General features: G+C 43.6%; 1 protein-coding gene across 4 annotated transcripts in view; it reads right to left on the reverse strand.

The window, feature by feature from the left end:
* LOC136886796 (uncharacterized) overlaps positions 1–22,618 on the reverse strand; it is a 262,354-nt gene that overhangs the window by 17,063 nt on the left and 222,673 nt on the right. For all 4 annotated transcript variants that reach the window (XM_068230684.1, XM_067159601.2, XM_068230683.1 and 1 more), the window contains 2 exons: positions 15,533–15,656; positions 4,702–5,004 (listed from right to left, as the gene is read on the reverse strand). In XM_068230684.1, the coding sequence (XP_068086785.1) occupies positions 4,702–5,004; positions 15,533–15,656 (427 nt within the window). The remainder of the gene's footprint in view (positions 1–4,701; positions 5,005–15,532; positions 15,657–22,618) is intronic.

The raw sequence follows: 22,618 nt of genomic DNA on the forward strand, positions 1-22,618 counted from the left end.
GAGACATCTCTTAAATTTTTAAACTCCTAACTTACTGACCGTCGGCAACAAGTATCAGTGGGAACAATGTACTCAGGATGGCATAACAAGTCAATAGGTGTCCCGCAGGGGTCGGTTTTGGGCCCACTTTTATTTCTTGTTAGTGGGAACGACATAAGGGACGCATTGAAATATAGCAAGTACCATATCTATGCAGATGATCTTCAGATTTATTATCACTCATATCCACAAGACATAGATGTAGCCATTGACAGAGTAAATTTTGACTTACGACGACTAAATGACTATGCGAAATATAACAGCTTGTTAATAAATCCTAAGAAAAGTCAGACTATTATATTTGGTACCAAAAGAAACCTTAACTTGTTAAAAAGTAGACATGTGCCCCCAATTATTTTAAATAATACTGTAGTGCCCTATTGTATGTCAGTAAGAAACTTAGGTGTTATAATGACTGGGACACTAAACAAGTGACAAATTCATGCTGTAAAGTGCAGAAATTCCTTTTTCTTCTCAAATGTTACACTACCATATTTCCAAAACATCTTAAAATACAACTGGTAAAATCCGTAATCTTTCCAATTCTAGACTACTGCGACACTGTACTTACGAACACATCTCAGGACAGTAACAAGATGCTCGAACGGAGTTTAAACACCTGTATTCAATTTATATTTAAGCTGCGATATGATTATAGGGAATACCAAGCTCGATAGCTGCAGTCCCTTAAGTGCGGCCAGTATCCAGTATTCGGGAGATAGTAGGTTTGAACCCCACTGTCTATAGCCCTGAAAATGGTTTTCCGTGGTTTCCCCATTTTCACACCAGGCAAATGCTGGGGTTGTACCTTAATTAAGGCCTCGGTCGCTTACTTCCCACTCCTAGCCCTTCCCTGTCCCATTGTCCCATCGTCGCCATAAGACCTATCTGTGTCGGTGCGACGTAAAGCAACTAGCAAAAAATAAATTATAGGGAATTGTCATCGCTTCGTGTTCATGAGCGTCGCAGTCTCCACATCTGCATGGAGTTCTAAACTCAGGTGTACTGAATTATCTCTCATCAAACTTTAATTACCTCTCCTCCTACACGATCTGGCAGTCACTCCAGGACTTAACAACCGCTCCTTTGTAGTCACTGCCGCGAGGCTGTGGAATACCCTCCCTGCTACCATTAGGGAGTTACATTCTCGTAGGAGATATAAGATCGATTGCCGAAATCACTTACTGAATACCTCCAGCTGACTTGTTCGATATGCGTAGTGTGAATGTGCTTATTTTCATAAAAATTAGAAATGTATTTGCTAGTTATAGGTTTTGTCTGTGTTTCCTTCTTTTATTACTATCTCCATATTTGCTATTACTAATATATTATTTTTTTAAAGGATATGTTGTATTTAAAAAATATGTGTATGATAATTATTTTAAATGTTATGGTTAAGTGTAAGAGAGGGGCTTGAGCCCTAGCTTCGCCACGAATAAAGACGAATTACTAATTACTATAATCAAACTCGGGAAAAGAACTGCAAGTTCAACTCTGTCCTCCGTGGTTACATTACTGAAAGTAAAAATTGATTTCGGATATCTTCAAAGGTTTACGAGTTATTTGCGGTGAACATCTAGCGATGTGCGAGTGCAATACTTCCAGCAACTCAAATCGACCAGCCAGGAGAGAAGAGAATTTACTTGAATGTGTGTTGTGGCTGTAAATATGAGTTGTTCATTTAGGTCACGACACTGAGAACAATCGTATTCGTAGTATTCAGAGATCAAGTGCGGCTGGCAGTTTAATAAATAAGAAAACAATAATTCTGAGTTATCGAATGTAAACTGGATAATAGTCTAAAACCTTTTTGTTCGGGGAGTCGACCTAGAAATTTTTTGCCCCTACTTGCACCATATGTGGGCAACTTGCGTGTATTTCGTAAATGGCGGAAGTGTAAAGTGTTGAATGTGAGGAAAGGAACGTTAAGGAAGACACAAACACCCAGTCCCCACGCCAGGATTATTAATCATTTACAATTAAAAATCCCTGACCCGGCCGAGAATCGAACCCGGAGCCGCCGGGTGACAGGCGGACACCGCGGGGCCGGACTGTCTAAACCCTTTGTAAAGAAAATTAATTTTATGACATTAACTATATTAAAACTAACGAAAAAGTATCAGTGATTTGTAAAAAGTAACTGCTTTCTTGTTTAGGTTGTGAATCAGTCAATTAATAAATCAACGGAAAACATTCGGCCACTTCGTTTCTCTTGCTCGAGCGAACAAGCGATTTCTTTACTCGAGTTTCAGCATAGAGTTCCTCGATTTGACTCCAGTTAAATGAGTTGAAATATTCAACGTCACATCAATTAGATGAGAGTATCCGTAACATCCTGTGTATTGTGATCAGCCTGGGAAAACAACAGTTTGTATACAAAATGATAGAATTATCGGATAGGGACTATTCTTTAAAGGGAAGTCGTGCGATACAAATACAGACAGTGTGGATGAGGGTGTCTCTCCTATCAATATCGTGACGTCTACGCTTCCCAACACATCTTCACGCCGAATTCATTTAGTTTGCAATCAACCTGTGTCCTTTATGTCATATCTAGATGGCTGATTTTGACAGACTTTCATGTTGTCTTATGTTTCAAGATATAATATGCCCTTAAGAACTAAAAGCTGATTCATACCGTTATTTAAAATCTAATGGCTAAGTAGTTTTATATCGCATATAAATGCAAAATTGCAGTTATTAATATTTTGTATAAAACGACGTAGAATATTGTATACTGATATTCAAACTGGTACAACAATATGAATATGTAAAAATTCCGTTCGCCACCGGAAACCTTTGCAATGCATTCTTGTTGACAGTCGAGAGTATTAATAAGTTTGAGAATGAGGAGATTTTTTTCGGCGGCATTTTGGTATTCGGTTAAGAGCCTCCGTGTGTCATGCGGCAGCGCGCCGGCCTCAAATCCCGGTCGCTCGATGTGAGCTTTGTGCTGGACAAAGCGGAGAAGGGACAGGTTTTTCTCCGGTTACTCCGGATTCCCCTGCCATATTTCATTCCAGCGACACTTTCCACTATCATTTCATTTCTTCTGTCAGTCATTAATGATTGCCCCAGAGGAGTGCGACAGGCTTCGGCAGCCGGTACAATTCCTATCCTCGCCGCTAGATGGGGGCTTCATTCATTCCATTCCTGAACCGGTCGAATGACTGGAAACAGGCTGTGGACTTTCATTTTCATTCGGTTCGGATGTACGATTCACAGAAAAGTAATGTTTTACGAGACCTGATGAGGATCTCGATATTTGGCAGAGACCAACCTACCCGCCTCAAACCTTATTCTTGCTTACACACGAGAATAAAAACAGAAACAGCCTGGAACCGTCCGCCTCTGTGGTGTAGTGGTTAGTGTGATTAGCTGCCTCCCCCGGAGGCCCGGGTTCGATTCCCGGCTCTGCCGCAAAATTTGAAAAGTGGTACGAGGGCTGGAACGGGGTTCACTCAGCCTCGGGAGGTCAAATGAGTAGAGGTGGGTTCGATTCCTACCTCAGCCATCCTGGAAGTGGTTTTTGCGTGGTTTCCTTCTTCTCCTCCAGGCAAATGCCGGGATGGTACCTAACTTAAGGCCACGGCCGCTTCCTTCCCTCTTCCTTGTCTATCCCTTCCAATCTTCCCATTCTCCACAAGGCCCCTGTTGAGCATAGCAGGTGAGGCGGCCTGGGCGAGGTACTGGTCATTCTCCCCAGTTGTATCCCTGACCAAGAGTCTGAAGCTCCAGGACACTGCCACTGAGGCGCTAGAGGTGGGATTCCTCGCTGAGCCCGAGGGAAAAACCAACCCTGGAGGGTAAACAGATTAAGAAGAAGAGCCTGAAACTAAATAATCCCACAATTATATTTGTTCCCAGGGTCTTATCATTAGCAGGACCCGAGTCCAGAGCAATAAACCTGTCTTCACCGTTCATCTTTCGTTTTATGCAGAATGTGTGGACAATGCGCCGTCGTTGTCAAGCCTATTCGCTGCATTGCGAGTTCCCTGAAGCCGCCGCTATATTGGATCTATAACCTACACTTCAATTCTTTGTTGTATGAAGACCACCAAACAGTACGAACCATGCCAAAAAAAAAAAAAAAGCAGCTACTGTGAAAATATTCTCCTTCAGCAGTTGATATCTTGAAAACCAACATAGAGAAAAGACAAGTATTCCAGAGTTTGCTATTGTGCATATGAATCCGCCCTGTAGTCACATCATTCTTTGCGGTAAACTCAATAGATATGGTGAGATATGGGTGAAGTTTTTTAAAAAATACTAACTGGAATTACTGGACTGGAATTGTATATCACGTTCATTTGAACGCGCTGAATATATCTGCTTTGTTCTTCGTCTCCGTGGTTTTCCCGATTGATATTTTAAAATGTAATTAGCAGCCAACTGGAGAAGGACAGACATTACCACTGTATCCAACTGGAACAAGACTGTTTAAGAGAAAACTAAAAGTGATACGTGGTACGGAAGAGAAGGTCACGTATCATCAAATCAGCACGTCATGACACATGCTGTTCATATATGTATTCCGTTATCAGATCGCCCAATTACATTTCCAAAATGTTAAACCTCGAGTCAAGTGAAATTATTGTTAGCATACAATGGAGTATTTAATCATTTTATTAAGACATTACAGCACAGAGCCTCTCCGTGTACCTTGAAGAGCAGGTCGTACTGGATGTGGTCACCGCCCACGATAGGCGCCATGGCAGACAGGTACGGGTTGTGGGTGTTGCAATCCGGTGTGTGCAGGTAGGGCAGCACGGCATGCACCGCCTCCAAGACGAACACATCCCCAGTGGGCAGAGCGCGGAGTACTGCCCCCACTAGGGCGTACATGTCCTGCTTGTCGCTGGGGGACAGACTGCTCACTGCCACCCTGTGTTCGGATCTGTTCTCCACCAGGACGTCCTTGAGGTACTGCCGGGCCTCCTCCACCTCGGGGGAGTACAGGGACAGCTGCAACAGAACAGTCATTGTAAACATTTCAACATCATGAGAAGATTCGCCTGATGAACCTGCACACCCGCTACACAGCACACTCTGGCGTCAACATGGACAGAGTATTTTAGACACCTTACTTACTGGGGCACAACAGCTATGCAAACCTAGAGGAGGATTATTTGGCTCTGTTTAAGGCGAAGGTGCTGTCACCGATCGGAAGTGGTTTTCAAGATTTTAGTCTGGAAATGTTTCTCTAAAACTCGTACCGAAAGATCTATGAGTACTGACGTAGACAGTTTGAAAGAATTACTTGTCACCCTCTGGATGACATCCACTGTATCCCCTGCCTGTCGTAAGAGGTAACTAAAAGGGGCCCGAGGGCCTATCAACTTGGGAGAGTGGGTTAACGACCACGGGGCCCTTACCTGGGTCCTGGCATTGCTTCCACTTAGTTGTGCCAGGCTCCTCACTTTCATCTATCCTATCCGACCTCCCTTGGTCAATTCTTGTTCTTTTCCGACCCCGACGGTATTAGAGCACTCGAAGCCTAGGGAGTCTTTCATTTTCACGCCCTTCGTGGCCCTTGCCTTTCTTTGTCCGGTAGCTTCTTTATCAAGTGTCGGACATTCCACTTTTATCTCTCTGATTAGAATTACACAGAGGATGGTTGCCTAGCTGTACTTCCTCTTAAAACAATAATCACCACCACCACCGCTACAAAGAGTTATTTGGAAACAACCCAAGCATGGATGTGCAGAAATTAGCAAAAGAACTGAACACATTGTATGAATTACATTAACAGCCGAGTATCTTATTGTTGTTGTGCTCTTGGCAATTTCTTTACCTTGACTGTGTAGCGGGTATGCAGCGTCATGAGGCGAATATTCGTGATTGCGCAAATAATAATAATTTCGTGTGGCTATTTCTAGCCGGTTACAGCTCTTGTAAGGCAGACCTTCCAATGAGGGTGGACGGCATCTGCCATGAGTAGGTAACTGCGTGTTACTGTGTTGGAGGACAGTCTTATGTGAGGTGTGTGAGTTGCAGGGATATTGGGGTCATCACAAACATCTAGTCCCCGAGCCAAGGGAATAGACCGTTTAAGGTTAAAATCTCTGGCCCGGCCGGGAATTGAATCTGGGATCCTTGTGACGAAAGGCCAGCACGCTAACAATTTAGGCATGGAGCCGGACGTGATTGCGCACAATAAACTTATTTCCCTCCTCAATAGCAATGAAACTACGTAACTATGCATATATACATACATACATACATATACATACATACATACATACATACATACATACATACATCTTCAGTATAGACTTTTACGGTATGCTTTTCAGCATTCAGTCTGCGAGCGTCTGTGAATGAACTAACGATCTCCAGAATGCTGTATATGAAGCTAGCTATATGATTACGTTTAATTCCGCACCTCCTATATATACCGGGCGAGTTGGCCGTGCGGTTAGGAGCGCACAGCTGTGAGCTCGCATCCGGGAGATAGTGGGTTCGAACCCCACTGTCGGCAGCCCTGAAGATGGTTTTCCGTGGTTTCCGATTTTCACACTAGGTTGTACCTTAATTAAGGCCACACCGCTTCCTTCACATTCCTAGACCTTTCCTGTCCTATCGTCGCCATAAGACCTATCTGTGTCGGTGCGACGTAAAGCAACTAGCAAAAAAACTAGCACCTCCTATAAGTAAATAATTGAAAGCTAAATACAACCATCGTCACCTCTACTTCTCTTACCCCACCATGGGCGAGTCCGAGGTAACGTATCGTACGCCTTTCGCCAATCATGACCCCGCTCAGCGAAGCCAGCTCCATCCCCAATACCCTCCTACTACGTGTTTGTATCAGCAAATATTCTCGCCACTTTCATGCCTGTTACTACATACTTACAAGTGAGATATCCTAAGTCCACTGAACTTCAATATACAGTGTGATTCAGCAGCCCTTTCCAGTAGCATTCGCTGCAGCCCAACTAACGTGCATATGGTTATCGGGGTTCTATTCCCCTGCAGGCGTACTGTACGGTACTAACCTTCAGTGCGAACATTTTGCACACGATTCTGAACCCTAGCGAAATGTTAGGTCATCCGTTCGCAAAACATGACGCCTTGAAATCATGTAGCAACGTCCTTTTACCATGTAACTATGTTAATGTGTCGTGCCTCGTGACCGGGTGTAACGAAGAGGAGAATCAATCCATAAAAGTAGATAACAGTGCAGTGATTAAGGTCTTAAACACCGAGCCGGATGCTCTCGTCGTGTTTCCCGCAGTCTGCCACTGCACATACTTCGCTGTTTAGGGCGTGCTGTCATTCGGCATGTTTTCCACGTTGACATGCTCCTCATTTATTTGCATGAAAGCGGGTATTGAACTTACATTGCGTGCGGTACGTATTAAACACATATTTTTAAAAATGGTAATCCTCGCCCCGGACTCGAACCCGCCACCAAACATGCAAGCCCGTTCCCCCACGCCTCTACCAACTACACTACGGTCCCACACGGCACAACGGGCAGCTTATAGCAAGTATTAGGTTTACTGCGGTCACAATATCAATTGAATGGATGAAAGCCATAACGGTATAAGTAGCAGTTTGGTCATTCAGAGAAAAAGGCATTTAAACATCTTAACTCTCATATAAAGCATGCTATTTGTAGTTATACCACCCATCACTAGAGCGCAGAATATTACCGCTATCACTTGTATCTCTTTGCTGGTGAAAAGATACATCCTCCCGGAGTTACATGCTGCACTTAACTCATTTAAAAAAATGTCACTTATACCGTTGCGGTTTTCATCCATTCAATTTAGTGTTTCGCCGGCGTGTCAGGTTCATATGATCTAGAAGGCACACGCATGTCTTCCAAGATTTAATACGAGTCCTATCATGCTGAGGCGGTAAATACCAACATACGCGGTTGTGTTGTCTGAGCATACCGGCACGGCAGATGTTTTCAGGTTGCATAAAACTATACTGGACGGGGCGACTTGAATCACGCTGTATTTTCGTCCGAGAAGTCAATTAATTCTTTCTTACAGAATACTGTTCACCACAACTACGAGCTCGTCCGTTAGCTTTGCTATACTGCTAATAATAAGAGTTGGCGTGTGACATTTCTCAGAGGGAGGTCCGTTTAGTGCCTGCCGGGGCGGGATAAAGGGAGTGGCTGTGTGGTTGCCATGGAAACGAGGGTGGGGCGACTGCGGTTGCTATGGAGATAAAACTTCAGGGCAGGTCGTCTTGCTGGGAGTTGCCAAACCTGTCACTGTCACTGATAAGAACCTGATTGTTTGTATAAGAGTGATCGCAAATGGGACGACACCGCCTGGCCAGGTAGTCTACAACAGATCACAGCGATCAGAATGAAGGAGGGAACAAGTGAGCCGGAAGCGAGGGGTAAGAGCATGTAGAAAGGAATGCTAGAATGTGGCAACATCATGAAATGGCACGTGCAGTGCTCCTCCCTCCAACCTTACCTGTCAGACGCCAACTTTAGTTAAGTCTAGTATAGCATTGATTCATTTTCATTTAGTGTACTACCATCCTCGGAGAGTACACCTCCCGCTGTTCCAGTTTTGCATTCTCAATCTGAAATTCAGTCGTCAGCTGCCTCTGTGGATCTGGCCTCCGGATCTCAAGATAGCGGGTTCAAACCCGGCAGAGATAGTGGGATTTTTGAAGGGAGGAAAAAGACCATTGAAAACTCCATATCGTACGATGTCGGCATGTAAAAGATCCCTCGGGACACATTTGGTGTTTACCGGACAAAATTCATTAAATCTCAGCCATAGACTCGGTCTGCCATCTAGTGGGCTTAGAGTAAAACCGAACGTCGAAATTGACGAGCAGACAGCAGGAGGCCATACGATTATTATTATTATTGTACCGGGCGGTACACCTCCACACTGTTTATTTAAAAGTTGCGCCAGTTGAAACTCCTCTTCTGGAGGAAGTCTGAACTTTATCTACGGTCTTAATTTCCAAATTTCTCAGAAGATGTCACTACCTGGAAATTTTTGAGTTTGTGAACTGTGTCATTTTCGACGTACTTTTGTCTTGCTTGTATTAAGAAGTGTGAACTTTCTCTTCTAGAGGACACTACGGAAGATCAACAATAGTGCACCCTAGTGCGGAGTCAAAGAACTATTTTGTTGGAGAAAATTTAATTTCAGGAGTTTGTTCTTTGTTAAATTTCTTTCTGTCATTGTTTAAGTTGGCAATATTTACCCCTTTCTTCCCCTTGTTTTGAATGTATCCAATCACGAATTTTTTCAATTAATTTCTGACCAATCTGGTGTATCTTTCCCCAACTTGAATCTGTTGCGGGGTCCTACCCAATAAAATCTTTGTGGGAGGGTGTTTTCTTTCCCCTAACGCCTAGAACTTTCTGCGAGAGTATTTAAACTGCTGATTTTAGGGTCTCCGGGCCACTTCTGTTCCATCTTTCAGTGTATTAAGTACATAGCAGGAGGCGGGAAGCGCCTCTTTCCTCGGCAGCGGTCAACAATAAGGTAATGGCCGATTAATAAATTTTTTCTTTGCCAGCTCAGCAGTTTAACTTTCGGGGCAGGTTCTAAGCGTTCCCCTATGTAACCTTTTCCTAAAATGTAACTTCTCTTTTCTTCTATTCTCTTGTAAAGCGACATACTGGGATAGAGAGTGTTAACCCTCTCGAGCTCCCACTCACATTGTTTGAGGTGAACTTATTTTTCGCAACCTATTCTTCAGTAATGTAAGTTAGTAGTTTCTTAAGTCACCTCTGTAGTATGGGATTAGCCCTTGCATCAGTGGCCTTAGAGCCAAAATAGGTCTTAAAGACAAAGTGTATTAGGAGTGCAAGTTCGCCTCCTCTCAAATTGTGATTTTAGAGGTCATGTATTAACTTTCTTGTCATTTAACAGACCTCAGTAGATTGGGTATTTTGCCCCTGTGTATATGTCCTTTGAGGACGGCTTAAAGGTGGAGTTCGGAGTGGCCTATGATAGGCTTGTATTTTAAGGGGAAGTTGACCTTTTTGAAAATTGTGTTTCTGCCTCAAGGAGGCTTTTGGATGTAATTGGAAGCCGGTGTTTCTGGCATGTTTGGGGGTTTTCGGCCCCTTTGTTGTATGGTGTTCATTGTAAGGTTGGGCTCATGGCTCAAGAATTATGTTTCTGACTTTTTGAAGCCCCAAATGGGGTACCTATGTAAATGTATTTGTCAATCGTGTTTCGGCTACTAAGTACCTGTTCTATTTGTTGTTACCTAATTTTGAAAAGAAAATATAACCTTGTTAAATTTTAAAATTAATTTCACTTTAGTAGCTTGAGACCCCTTCACCACCCAGCACCTTCTTTCATGCATAACTACCACCAAAACACGGTAACAATTATTATTATTATTATTATTATTATTATTATTATTATTATTATTATTATTATTATTATTATTATGGGAACGGTAAGTCTGTAGCAGGCTTTCGGCACAGTCTGCCTTTAAGACGAAACTGATTACCACATTTCCACCCAACTGGATCCCTTCATGCCATTGTACACAGCTGTGGTGTGTAACCATCAGTTCTTATTGCGGCCTGCAGTAGTGCCAGCCAGACCTGGCAACAGGTTTGTGGGTTCGGATCCCATTGAGGTCCGTTTAGCCCCTTTTGTTCTGTACTTCACCTTTCTTCAAGTACCTGCATACATGTCCGCCTTTGTGGTGTAGTGGCTAGTGTGATTAGCTGCCACCCCCAGAGGCCCGGGTTCGATTCCCGCCTCTGCCACTAAATTTGAAAAGTGGCACGAGGGCTGGAACGGGGTCCACTCAGCCTCGGGAGGTCAACTGAGTAGAGGGGGGTTCGATTCCCTCCTCAGCCGTCCTGCAAGTGGTTTTCCGTGGTTTCCCACTTCTCCCCCAGGAAAATGCCGGGATGGTACCTAACTTAAGGCCACGGCCGCTTCCTTCCCTCTTCCTTGTCTATCCCTTCCCAACTTCCCATTCCCCAACAAGGACCCTGTTGAGCGTAGCAGTTGAGGCCGTCTGGGCGAGGTACTGGTCATCCTGCCCAGTTGTATCCCCCGACCCAGAGTCTGAAACTGCCCTTGTGGTGGTAGAAGTGGCATCCGTCGCTGAGTCCGAGGGAAAAACCGACCTTGGACTGTAAACAGATTACGAACGAACGAACCTGCATACATTATTAAGCAATAAAACAGATAACATGCATTTACTGTCGCAAATGAATTTTCGCAGAGTTCCTGGCCTGCACTCAAGGTACCGCAGCACGTTCAGGAGTGAAAGAGTTGTGACAACCGCCCACAACGTTATATCACAACTATAATGAAGCTGTTAGCATAGACAAAAACTTGGACTTCGACATATGAATATCCACATTCATAAAATGTTATGCTGTTCACTGTCACAACACAACTATCAAAAAGAAGTTGCAACCGGGCGAGTTGGCCGTGTGGTTAGGGGCGCGCAGCTGTGAGCTGGCATCCGGGAGATAGTGGGTTCGAGCCCCACTGTCGGCAACACTGAAGATGGTTTTCCATTTTCAAAGCAAGGAAATGCTGGGGCCGTAACTTAATTAAGGCCATTGCCGCTTCCTTCCCACTCCCAGCCCTTCCCTATCCCTTTGTCACAATAAGACCTATCTGTGTCGGTGCAACGTAGAGCAAATTGTAAAATAAAAGAAGTTACTGGATAATTCAGTTATTGTGAAGTTTATTTTTAGTTTTTCGAATCTAAGACTAGTAGCAATCAATACTGATCTGCATTTAGAGCAGTCGCCCAGGTGGTAGTTTCCTCCCTATCTGTTGTTTTCGTAGCTTTTTCTTAAATGATTGCAAAGAAATTGGAAATTCATTGAACATTTCCCTTGGTAAGTTATTCCAATCCCTAACTCCCCTGCCTAAAAACGAATATTTGCCCCAATTTGTCCTCTTGAATTCCAACTTTATCTTCATATTGTGATTTTTCCTACTTTTGAAGACACCACTCAAACTTATTCGTCTACTGATGTCCTCCCACGCCATCTGTCCGCTGACAGCTCGGAACATACCACTTAGTCGAGCAGCTCGTCTCCTTTCTCCCGAGTCTTCCCGGCCCAAACTTTGCAACATTTTCGTAACTGTGCTCTTTTGTCGAAAATCACCCAGAACAAATCGAGTTGCTTTTCTTCGGATTTTTTTCTAGTTCTTGAATCAGGTAATCCTGGTGAGGGTCCCATACACTGGAACCATACTCTAGTTGCGGTCTTACCAGAGACTTATATGTCCTCTCTTTTACATCGTTACTACAAGCCCTAATTAATGATGAATTCAGTTATTGAGAATTGGTTTTTTGGTTATTAAAAACAAAGGCTTATATCAATGTAATTTCATAAGTACTTTAAAGATTTGTAGATTTACTGTAATTCGGGTTTAGTACCCTGCTGTAACCCAGGAATTAAATTAGTAAATAAATTAAATATGTACTCAACAGGACGTTGAAAGTCTATTTCGAGTACAAGTGTCTTTGATGGTCTGCAATGACGTGCGACTATTCCCATAATCCAGATGGTACATTGTGATAAGCGTTCTGTCGGTCTACGAAATATAAACGTACCTGGCTGTTCACTAACGTTATGGTCTGTGTCTTCTTTGAACGCGAACACGTGGTGCGGATGGAAAAAATTCGAACTTTCAATCAGCTGCGTATCACGTCGGAGGTACCCCAAAAACTGACGGCGCCTCTTCCTCTCCCTGTACAGTCTGTTCTCATGAGTGGTTACTTTTTGAGCTGCTTTTTTTATCTAACAGTCATTTCCTGACATTCCACCTGCATAAATTTGCGATATGCGTCCAGAATGTCAATTTGTTGGAGTAATGCTTGCAATTTCGTTTCTCAGTTACAAGTCTTTAAATGGGTTTTATGTAGATCATTTCAATCGGTTAAGGCTAACTAACGATGGCACAAGCAAGGAGGACGTAAAACGCAGACTAGCACAAGCACAGGAAGGCATTCTATAAGAATAGAAATTCGCTCACTTCGATATTGATATAAGAATTAGAAAGGTGGGTTTGAAGACTTTCGTGTGGAGCGTGGCATTGTATGGAAGTGAAATATGGACGATAACTAGCTCAGAAACAAAGAGAATGGAAGCTTTTGAAAGGTGGTGTTACAGAAGAATGCTGAAGGTGAGGTGGATACATCGAATCACGAATGAAGAGATACTGAATCGAATTGGCGAGAGGAGATCGATTTGACTAAATGTGAAGAGAAGAAGAGATAGAATGATAGGACACATCTTAAAACATCCAGGACTTGTTCAGTTGCTTTTAGAGGGAAGTGTAGGCGGTAAGAGCAAGGTATGGATATGACAAGCAGATGCAGTACTTACGTAGAGATGAAAACGTTAGTACAGGATAGGCTAGGATGGAGAGCTGTATCAAACCAGTCTACGGACTAATGACAAGGGTTGTGTTCCAAGTAGACCGGTCGCTCCAGAAGTGTGTCAGACTCTGGGTTTGGAAGAAGATAGTGGACACACTAGACAAAATGAAATGGCGTATGGCTCTTAGTGCCGGGGGTGTCCGAGAATATGTTCGGCTCGCCAGGTGCAGGTCTTTTGATTTGACGCCGGTAGGCAACCTGCGCGTCGTGGGGAGGATGAAACGATGATGAAGACGACACATAGCCGGGCCCCGTGCCAGCGGAATTAACTAATTATGGTTAAAATTCCCGACCCCGCCGGGAATCGAATCCGGGACCCTTGTCACCAAAGGCCAGCATGCTAACCATTTAGCCATGGAGCCGGACGGAGACACAAGAAATGAGCAGCAATAGTAATGTTCCAGGGACTTACAGCCCCCTTCTTTTATGAATCCTTTTTCCCCTTGCACTTCTCATTTCATTTCTGATCATCGCCAGTTGTTTCCACGTCAGCGATGCTCGCCGTTGATTGACTACAGCTCGTCGCGTACTCGCCGGGCTGAGTAGCTCAGGAGGTAGACTCCTGGCTTTTCGATCACAGCTTGATCCTGGCTCACTCCGGTGGTATTTCAAATACGTCAGTCTCGTGTCGGTAGATAAGCTGCCACACCTCGCCGTCTCCGAAAACCGTACTCGTTTAATCTTCTTCATGTTATTATTATTATTATTATTATTATTATTATTATTATTATTATTATTATTATTAAAGGACTAATCCGCCTCTGTGGTCTAGTGGTTAACATGATTAGACGCCATCCCCTCACGCCCGGCTTCGATTCCCGCCTCTGCCGGGGTACGAGGGCTGGAACGGGATCCAGTCAACCTCGGGAGGTCAACTGAGTAGAGGGGCTTCGATTCCCACCCCAGCCATCCTGGAAGTGATTTTGCGTGCTTTCCCACTTCTCCTCCAGGCAAATGCCACGATGGTATATAATTTAAGCTCATGCCGCATCCTTGTCTATCCCTTCCAATCTTCTCATCCCCCCACATGGCCCCTGTTTAGTACAGCAGGTGAGGCCGCCTGGGCGGCGTACTGGTGCTCCTCGCCAGTTGTATCCCCCTACCCAAAGTCTGACGCTCCAGGACACTGCTCTCGAGGCGGTAGACGTGCGATCCCTCACTCAGACCGAGGTAAAAACCAACCCTAGAGGGAAAACAGATGAAGAAAGAAAGAATGAAAGATTAAAAGAGTATTATATAATATAGCCAACGGCCGTAGCCGTGTTGAAACACCGGATCCCGTGAGATCTCCGAAGTTAAGCAACATTGGGCGTGGTCAGGAGTTGGATGGGTTGCCACGCGCTGTTGGTGGGGGGTAAGGGAATGGAGGAGCGGAAAGGAACTGGCCACCCTACCGCACGTAAACTCCAGCTCAGGAACACCTCTGCGGAGGTTCGGACTGCCTTCGGGCAGAATAAACCTTACCTACATAATATAGAGGATTTTTTTTTTTTGCTAGTGGCTTTAGGTCACACCGACACAGATAGGTCTCATGGCGACGATGGGATAGGAAAGGCTTAGGAGTTGGAAGGAAGCGGCCGTGGCGTTAATTAAGGTACAGTCCCAGCATTTGCCTGGTCTGAAAATGGGAAACCACGCAAAACCATCTTGAGGGCTGCCGACAGTGGGATTCGAACCCGTTATCTCCCGGATGCAAGCTGACAGCCGCGGCCAACTCGCCGGATATAAAGAAGATTGAATATATGCTTTCTATACTATTGTTATGCACAAATATTAGACAGAATAGAACTCTGTGAAAATGTAATAATCGCGAATATATCCATTGTTGTACTTATAATATTATTATTCGTAACGTAAAAGTGTATAAAACACAAAAGGTGAGAAATTATAATTTACACGAATTTTATAACGTACAGTTGTTCGATACATTTCCTGTTTTGGTCCAATGCACTGTCTGGTTATCCCCCACTGTCCAAAATTTGAAGTGTACATGGAAATCATTTATCTTATCTCATTTTTGTAGGTAACGTTTTAAGATCTTCTCCCCTCGCCAACTTTTCTAACTGATATCCCCACACATGATTTCTGACCAATGGTACTGAGGTAGGAAACTCACCTGGAGGTGCATCAGGAGGTAGCCCACAAGTGGTAAGGTCACGTCCAATGAATTGTTGATGATCTCGCCCATGATGTTGCCGAAGATCTTCCCCATCCGGCTGGAGACCTGTGCCGGCACGAACCTGAAACACGCCGTCTTAGTTCGTCATCTCAAGCATTCTGGAGCACACACTCGCCTCTAAGTGCGTGTCACTACGAGGGCTGTCAATAAAGTACTGATAGAACGCAATATTTAATGAACTAGCAATGTAATCACTCGCTCGGGCACAACATGCGTAAGAATAACACCCTCGGCATAAGTTCCTGTCGAAATTTCTGTGGACGTGACGCTCGTAGGTTCGTGCCCAGCCGGTGCCAATTGTGTACGGCGATGAGTTGGTTAATTCGTCAGTATGTGTGACACCGTTTGATGACTGAGACCAACCCTTAAGGATAAGTCCACTGATGGTGTACGGAAACCAGCTAAGATGTGCGGCGCACATGCGGACTCTCCTCCAGACCCGCACCAAGCACCTTCACCCATCCTATACTCACACAGGCTTCAAGTAATACTCTATAACATCATAATGTATTTTTGCCACGCGCAACCTCGATTTTTAATCCACCTTTTGAAAACACGCTTTAGAGCGGTGAAATCGACACTCTTCACTTCAACGCCACAGAGCAACAACACTCCCAAGTGGATGCTCGTCACATGCACAACAGCGCCACCTGACCGATCCCCTGCGTTGCCACTACTTTATTAACAGCCCTCGTATGATATTTAACACCGGCTGTGCAGTGCCATCTACTGGTGAGCGTGATGTTGCATTCAGTTTGACTTTGAACTGATAACTGGCCAGACAAAACCTGCATACAATGGGTCCACGATGGATTCTTTTACAAAATTAAATGTTTCCTTGTTTCAACAAAGAACAGCTAAACCGCAGTAGCCTGTAGGGATTACGCTGGTATTATCCCAACGTGAGACAAACTGAAACCAAGAGAGCATGGGTTCATTCACTGACTGAACACACACTATGTATCATTTGTATCAAATAATTGGAATAAGGACACTGGTCTGTAATTATAGGATGTAACTTAAGGTGATAGAAGAGATTGTTCTATAAATCGTGAGCTATAAAGTATTAAAAAGCGAATGTTCTTAGGCGTTCAGTAACTCTTCAGGCAGCAGTGGTAAAGTAAGTCTGCTATGGCCGGACAGGACTGTGGTGAAGGGAAGTCGCTGGAAGGGGAGAGGAGGGGATACGAGAATATGAGTGCTCGCCTTGTAAAATACCTTCGTAAACAAATTGCTGCTCTTGCTGTTGTTGCAACCTTACATAAAGGACTCCGATATTTGGACCGGTAATACTGTGTTCCGTACCTAGTAATTGTGGAATTGATTGATTGATTGATTGATTGATTGATTGATTGATTGATTGATCGATTGATTGATTGATTGATTGATTGATTGATTGATTGATTGATTGATTGATTGATTGATTGATTGTGTTTGACCGGATGAAATTACTGTATGTTCACGATCTAACCTTACCTCTGGTGGTCGCATATAATAACCACATAATAAAGTACACTTTCGGAGGACCAATTAAATGTTATTAAGAAAATACCGTTTGTAACAAATAAAGTGCACACAAGTCAGTGATTTATTCAGTTATACGTGAACTAAAACACACAATTGCTGTATGTACTGCTTGTACATATACAATTATACATTCACACATATGAGGTACGCACTGACACTAACAAAACACTAGAAATATTATTTACACTTGAAAAGACGTAACTAAAATTGTGCCAATGGTTTGGCTGAACTTAAAATGTTGGCACTGTTGTGCAATTACATAATTCATGAGACTGTTGTCTCCACATGTTACGTCTCGCGCGCTTCCTTTGTCCCTCGCGCCAGAAAACAGTCCCGGAAGCGAGGTGCTGCCCTCTATTCACAACTTCATCAATAAATGCGTTATATAAACGAAACACTACAATACTGTTAAGTTAAAACACAAATAAATTATACAATCACCCACATATAATTGTTAATGCGATATGTGCAGTAACATACCGGCCCACTTAAAATGTACTCACATTTTACATTTACAAATTGAATGCAATAACAATGAAATTAAATACCCTGAAAATAAAACAAGTAATGCATTGAGTTCTGTCTCAAAAAACTGTCAAGACAAAGATAAATACATATGCACAAATACACAAGAACATATTGACGACGCACTACATTGAGGTCACTGGTCAATTGGGAGTGGGCATAATTTGCACACAGGTCTCCTATAAACTCCTGAGGGTGTACGGTCATCAACGATTCTCACCAACCCGTCCTTGCCTGGGAATGTTTGCTCAATAATGCCTAATCTCCAGTCCAATGGTGGAATGTTGTCCTCCTTAATTAGCGCAACAGTTCCTGTAGATACACTGGGCTGTGCTGACCTCCATCTCATGCGCTGCTGCAAGCTGCCCAGATAGTCGGATGACCACCTGTTCCAAAAATGTCCCTTCATCTTTTGAAGATGATTCCACCTGGAAAGCCTTGAAGTATTTGATAAGGTTATGTCTGGTTCAGGTATGGCCATCATGGGTTCTCCTATTAGGAAATGTCCTGGTGAAAGATACGAGGTGTCATTTGGGTCATTGTTCAGGAGAGTGATTGGACATGAATTTAAAATGGATTCTATCTGACAGAGGAGAGTAGTCATTTCTTCAAATGTCAAGTGGGCGTGCTTGGTAACTCTAGCAAGATGAAATTTCATGGATTTCACCCCAGCTTCCCAAAGACCTCCGAAATTTGGTGTTCGTGGAGGAATGAATTTCCAGGTAAATCCGTCTTGGATTCCAACGTTATCAATCTGTCGTTGGTGTTGCTCTGATTGTAATAATTGGTGAAGTTCTCGAAGTTGATTTCTAGCACCGATGAACGACGATCCATTGTCACTGTGAAGTTGAAGTACCCTTCCTCTCCGGGGTATCATTCTCCTTAGGGCAGCAATGAAGGCTTCGGTGGTTAAATTACTTACTACGTGGAGAACCTTGTTTAATGAAGAAGGGTCCCGCAAAGTCTACACCGCTATACAGGAAAGGGCAAGTGGGCTTAACTATTTCAACAGGCAGCTGGTCCATCAATTGCGATGAGCTCTCGGCCTTGAACCTGTAACACGTCACGCATTTGCGAATGACACCTTTGACAGTTGTCCTGGCGTGAGGAATCCAATACTTCATTCTAAGTGATGCACCTAGTAGCTGTGTGCTAGCATGTAGTAATCTTTTTTTTTTTTGCTAGGGGCTTTACGTCGCACCGACACAGATAGGTCTTATGGCGACGATGGGATAGGAAAGGCCTAGGAGTTGGAAGGAAGCGGCCGTGGCCTTAATTAAGGTACAGCCCCAGCATTTGCCTGGTGTGAAAATGGGAAACCACGGAAAACCATCTTCAGGGCTGCCGATAGTGGGATTCGAACCTACTATCTCCCGGATGCAAGCTCACAGCCACGCGCCTCTACGCGCACGGCCAACTCGCCCGGTGTGTAGTAATCTTAAGTGTTCGTCACGAATAATTAATTTCGTGACATGGCGATGCGCTGGTAATATGAACTGATGTTTCTGGTCATATGCTGCGTCTGCATTACGTAATCGCCCGCCCACTCTGAGACACTCGTCTTTATCAAGAAATGGAGCAAGAGGTTTTAACTGACTTCTCTTGTCAACTTCTTTTTTCAGTTGGAGATATTGAATTTCTTCTGAAATTCCTGGTATTGAATATATCGTGCATTGTTGCATTCTTCCGTGGTTAGATTTCCTGTGAGTGCTGTAGATTGTGGATGAATCTCTTGCAGTACGCAAAGACACGTTTCATTCTTGATAACGAGGAAAACCTTGTAGTGATGTCTTCATTATCGCAGCTGTTGATTGTTTGACTTCAAGTGCTTCTGAGGTACATTCTGCAGTACTGATTGGCTATAATTCTTCAGGCTGGCACAAGCAGGACAGTCCATACCACCAGAGGTCGTGTAATTTTAATGCTTGAGACTCGCTTCCTCGCGACAATATGTCAGCTGGATTCTGCTGTGTAGATACATGATGCCATGTGCAGTTTTCAGCCGTGTCCTGGATTTCAGAGACCCGGTTGGCGACGAATGTTTTCCACCTTGTCGACGATGACGAAATCCATTGTAAGACAATTGTTGAGTCTGTCCACGCATGAATAGAATTAATATCCAGGTTGAGACTCGTGAACGTTCGCTTAAGTAATCTTGCTAACAGGAGAGCGCCGCACAATTCTAAGCGTGGAATTGACGATTGTTTAAGTGGAGCGACTCTTGATTTATAACATATCAAATTACATGAAATAAGCCCTTGTTCATCTGTGCTACGAATGTATATGCATGCCCCGTAAGCACGTTCCGAGGCATCACAGAAACCGTGTAATTCACAATTTAAAACTTTAGTCTTACTTAAAATTTATCTGTCAATTTTTATATCGTTAAGTTCTCGTAATTGTGAGTAAATTGCATTCCAAGTGTTAAGAAGCTGACTCGGCAGGTCTTGGTCCCATTTTAATTGAAAAGTCCAGAGTTCTTGCATAAAGACCTTGCATGAGAGAGTATCTGGACCCAATAAGCCCGGAGGGTCAAAAATTGCAGCAATAGTTGAGAGTACACTTCTCTTGGTTGCATGGGAAACCCTTTTAACAGTTATGTTGAATTGAAACTGGTCCGTAGAAGGGTGGCAGAGTATTCCCAATGTTCTTACTGTGTCTGCATTGTCGAGTTGAAGTGGTGATTTGGTTTCTCTATTTTCTTCTGGTATTTCTGACATGACCTTACTACTGTTAGAACACCATTTCTTAAGTTAAAATCCTCCTCCTAACAGCAATGTCTCTAATTCTTGCTCTAAGCGAATGGCTTCTGATTCAGTATTGGCTCCGGTTAGGAGGTCATCAACATAAAAATTATTTCTAAGGACAGCTGCTGCTTGTGGAAATTCCTTAGACTCTTCATCGGTTAACTGTTACAAACATCTCACAGCGAGAAAAGGAGCACATGCCGTTCCGTAAGTAACTGTCGTGAGTTCATAACACTGGAGAGGTGTCCGACTTGTTGGCTGAACGGTCAGCGTACTGACCTTCACTTCAGAGGGTCCCGGGTTCGATTCCCGGCGGGGTCGGGGATTTTAACCTTAATTGGCTAATTCGTATGGCACGGGGCTGGGTGTATGTGTTGTCTTCATCATCATGTCATCCTCATCATGACGCGCAGGTCGCCTACCTGCACCTGGCGAGCCGAACCCGTCCTGGGATATCCCGGCACTAAAAGCCATACGACATTTCATTTCACTGGAGAGATTCGGTGCTAGTGTCTCTCCATAGTATTCGTTGTAGTTTCATGTCCTCGTTGTCAACTTGAATTTGTCGATACAGTTTTGTAATATCTGCGACAAGAGCAATCTTGTGTGATCTGAAACGTAGTACATAGAATGCAGGTCGTCTTATATGCTAGGACCTACGAGTAACTTATCATTCAAAGATGCGCCACTGTCAGTTTTAGCAGATGCATCAAAGACAACACGAGTTTTAGTGCTGGTACGGCATGATGTGGCATGAAGTATCCTCCATCTTCGGTGTACGTGGGTACTGGTTTCATGTGGCCATTCAGATACCCATTCATGAATGCTGAATATTCTTCTCTTTATCTGGGATTACGATTAAGTTTCTTCTCAATACTGTAGAATCTTTACTGCCTATGGTATGAATTCCCTAACTGCGATGAAGTCTGTTTAAGTGGTAGTCGAACTCGGAACCTTCCTGTAGCATCTCGCGTTGTGTTCTTGGTGAAGTGTTCTTCGCAATCTCTTTCTTCTTTGGTGAGTGGTGGCATATTCAGTTCTTCTATTTCCCAGAATATTTTAAGTTGTGTGTCTAATTGGTCTACCTGGATGAAATAGTGATGTTGCATTTTCCCTTTGGTGTTGTTGTGTGCCTGGCCAGCTACTACCCAGCACAGTTTCGTATTCTGCAATGTTGGATACCCATCAGGAATTTTCATGCCCTCCAATATAACCTTAAAGAATATGTCTGCACAGAGTAGCAAATCGATCTTGCTTGGCATGTAGAAATTTCTGTCGGCATATTTTATATTGGTGGGTAGATTCCATCTTGAAATGTCGATTTTTCTACTTGGCAAATTGTTTGTAATCTTTGGTAGCACTAAGCATGTGGAATCTATATTGAAAGGGCTGACCGCTGATTGCAAATGAACCGTAATGCAGTGTGATGTTTGAACTCCTGCACCGTTATTCCAGTTACTGGTGTAACATGTTTTCGTTTTTTGAGACGTAATAACTGAGCCAGTTCTTCGCTCACGAAATTCGTTTGAGAATCTGAATCCAAAAGACATCTAGCCTCATGCATATTACCGTGAATGTCCTTAACCTTGACTATCGCTGTTGATATCAAGACTAGACAGATCGGATTCCTTGACAGCGCAGTGAGTAACATCTGTTGAACGGCTCGTGTGATTAGCTACTGCCTGGCGCGAGCTGTGTTCCCTCTCTGTTTCCCGTGAGCTAAGCACTGGCCTGGTCTGGTGTCATCATGCAACAGTGAATTTATTTTCCGCACATCTTGCGCGAGCCTGATTGGCACTGATTGACATTATGATTATTGCCCAAGCAGTTAAAGCATAATTTATAATCTCTGACAACATTATGTCTCTCATGGACATTGAGCCTTTTGAAGGACTCGCACTTATATATATGATTTTTCACGAGAGTTTAATCCTGATGTAAACAAATAGGCGGAGCACCTTGGCTTTGCACGTGGACACAGACGTAGTTGATTGGAGAAGCAACCGTCGTACTCACTGGACTGTATGCGAGCTCGAAGAAAATTAGTAGGTGGCATTAATTTAATTTTATCTTAGTTTATTACATTTAGATAGTCTGAAAGAGTACGTAATCAAAGTAAAATATGGTTGTCATATATACCGGTGTGTATCTATAATTTTTTTAAATTAAACAGTGATTAAATAACGAGATATGAAGGCAGAAGGCGTGGTGTAATGCAGGAAGT

The sequence above is a fragment of the Anabrus simplex genome, chromosome X, assembly GCF_040414725.1.
Source record: "Anabrus simplex isolate iqAnaSimp1 chromosome X, ASM4041472v1, whole genome shotgun sequence".
Taxonomy (NCBI): domain Eukaryota; kingdom Metazoa; phylum Arthropoda; class Insecta; order Orthoptera; family Tettigoniidae; genus Anabrus; species Anabrus simplex.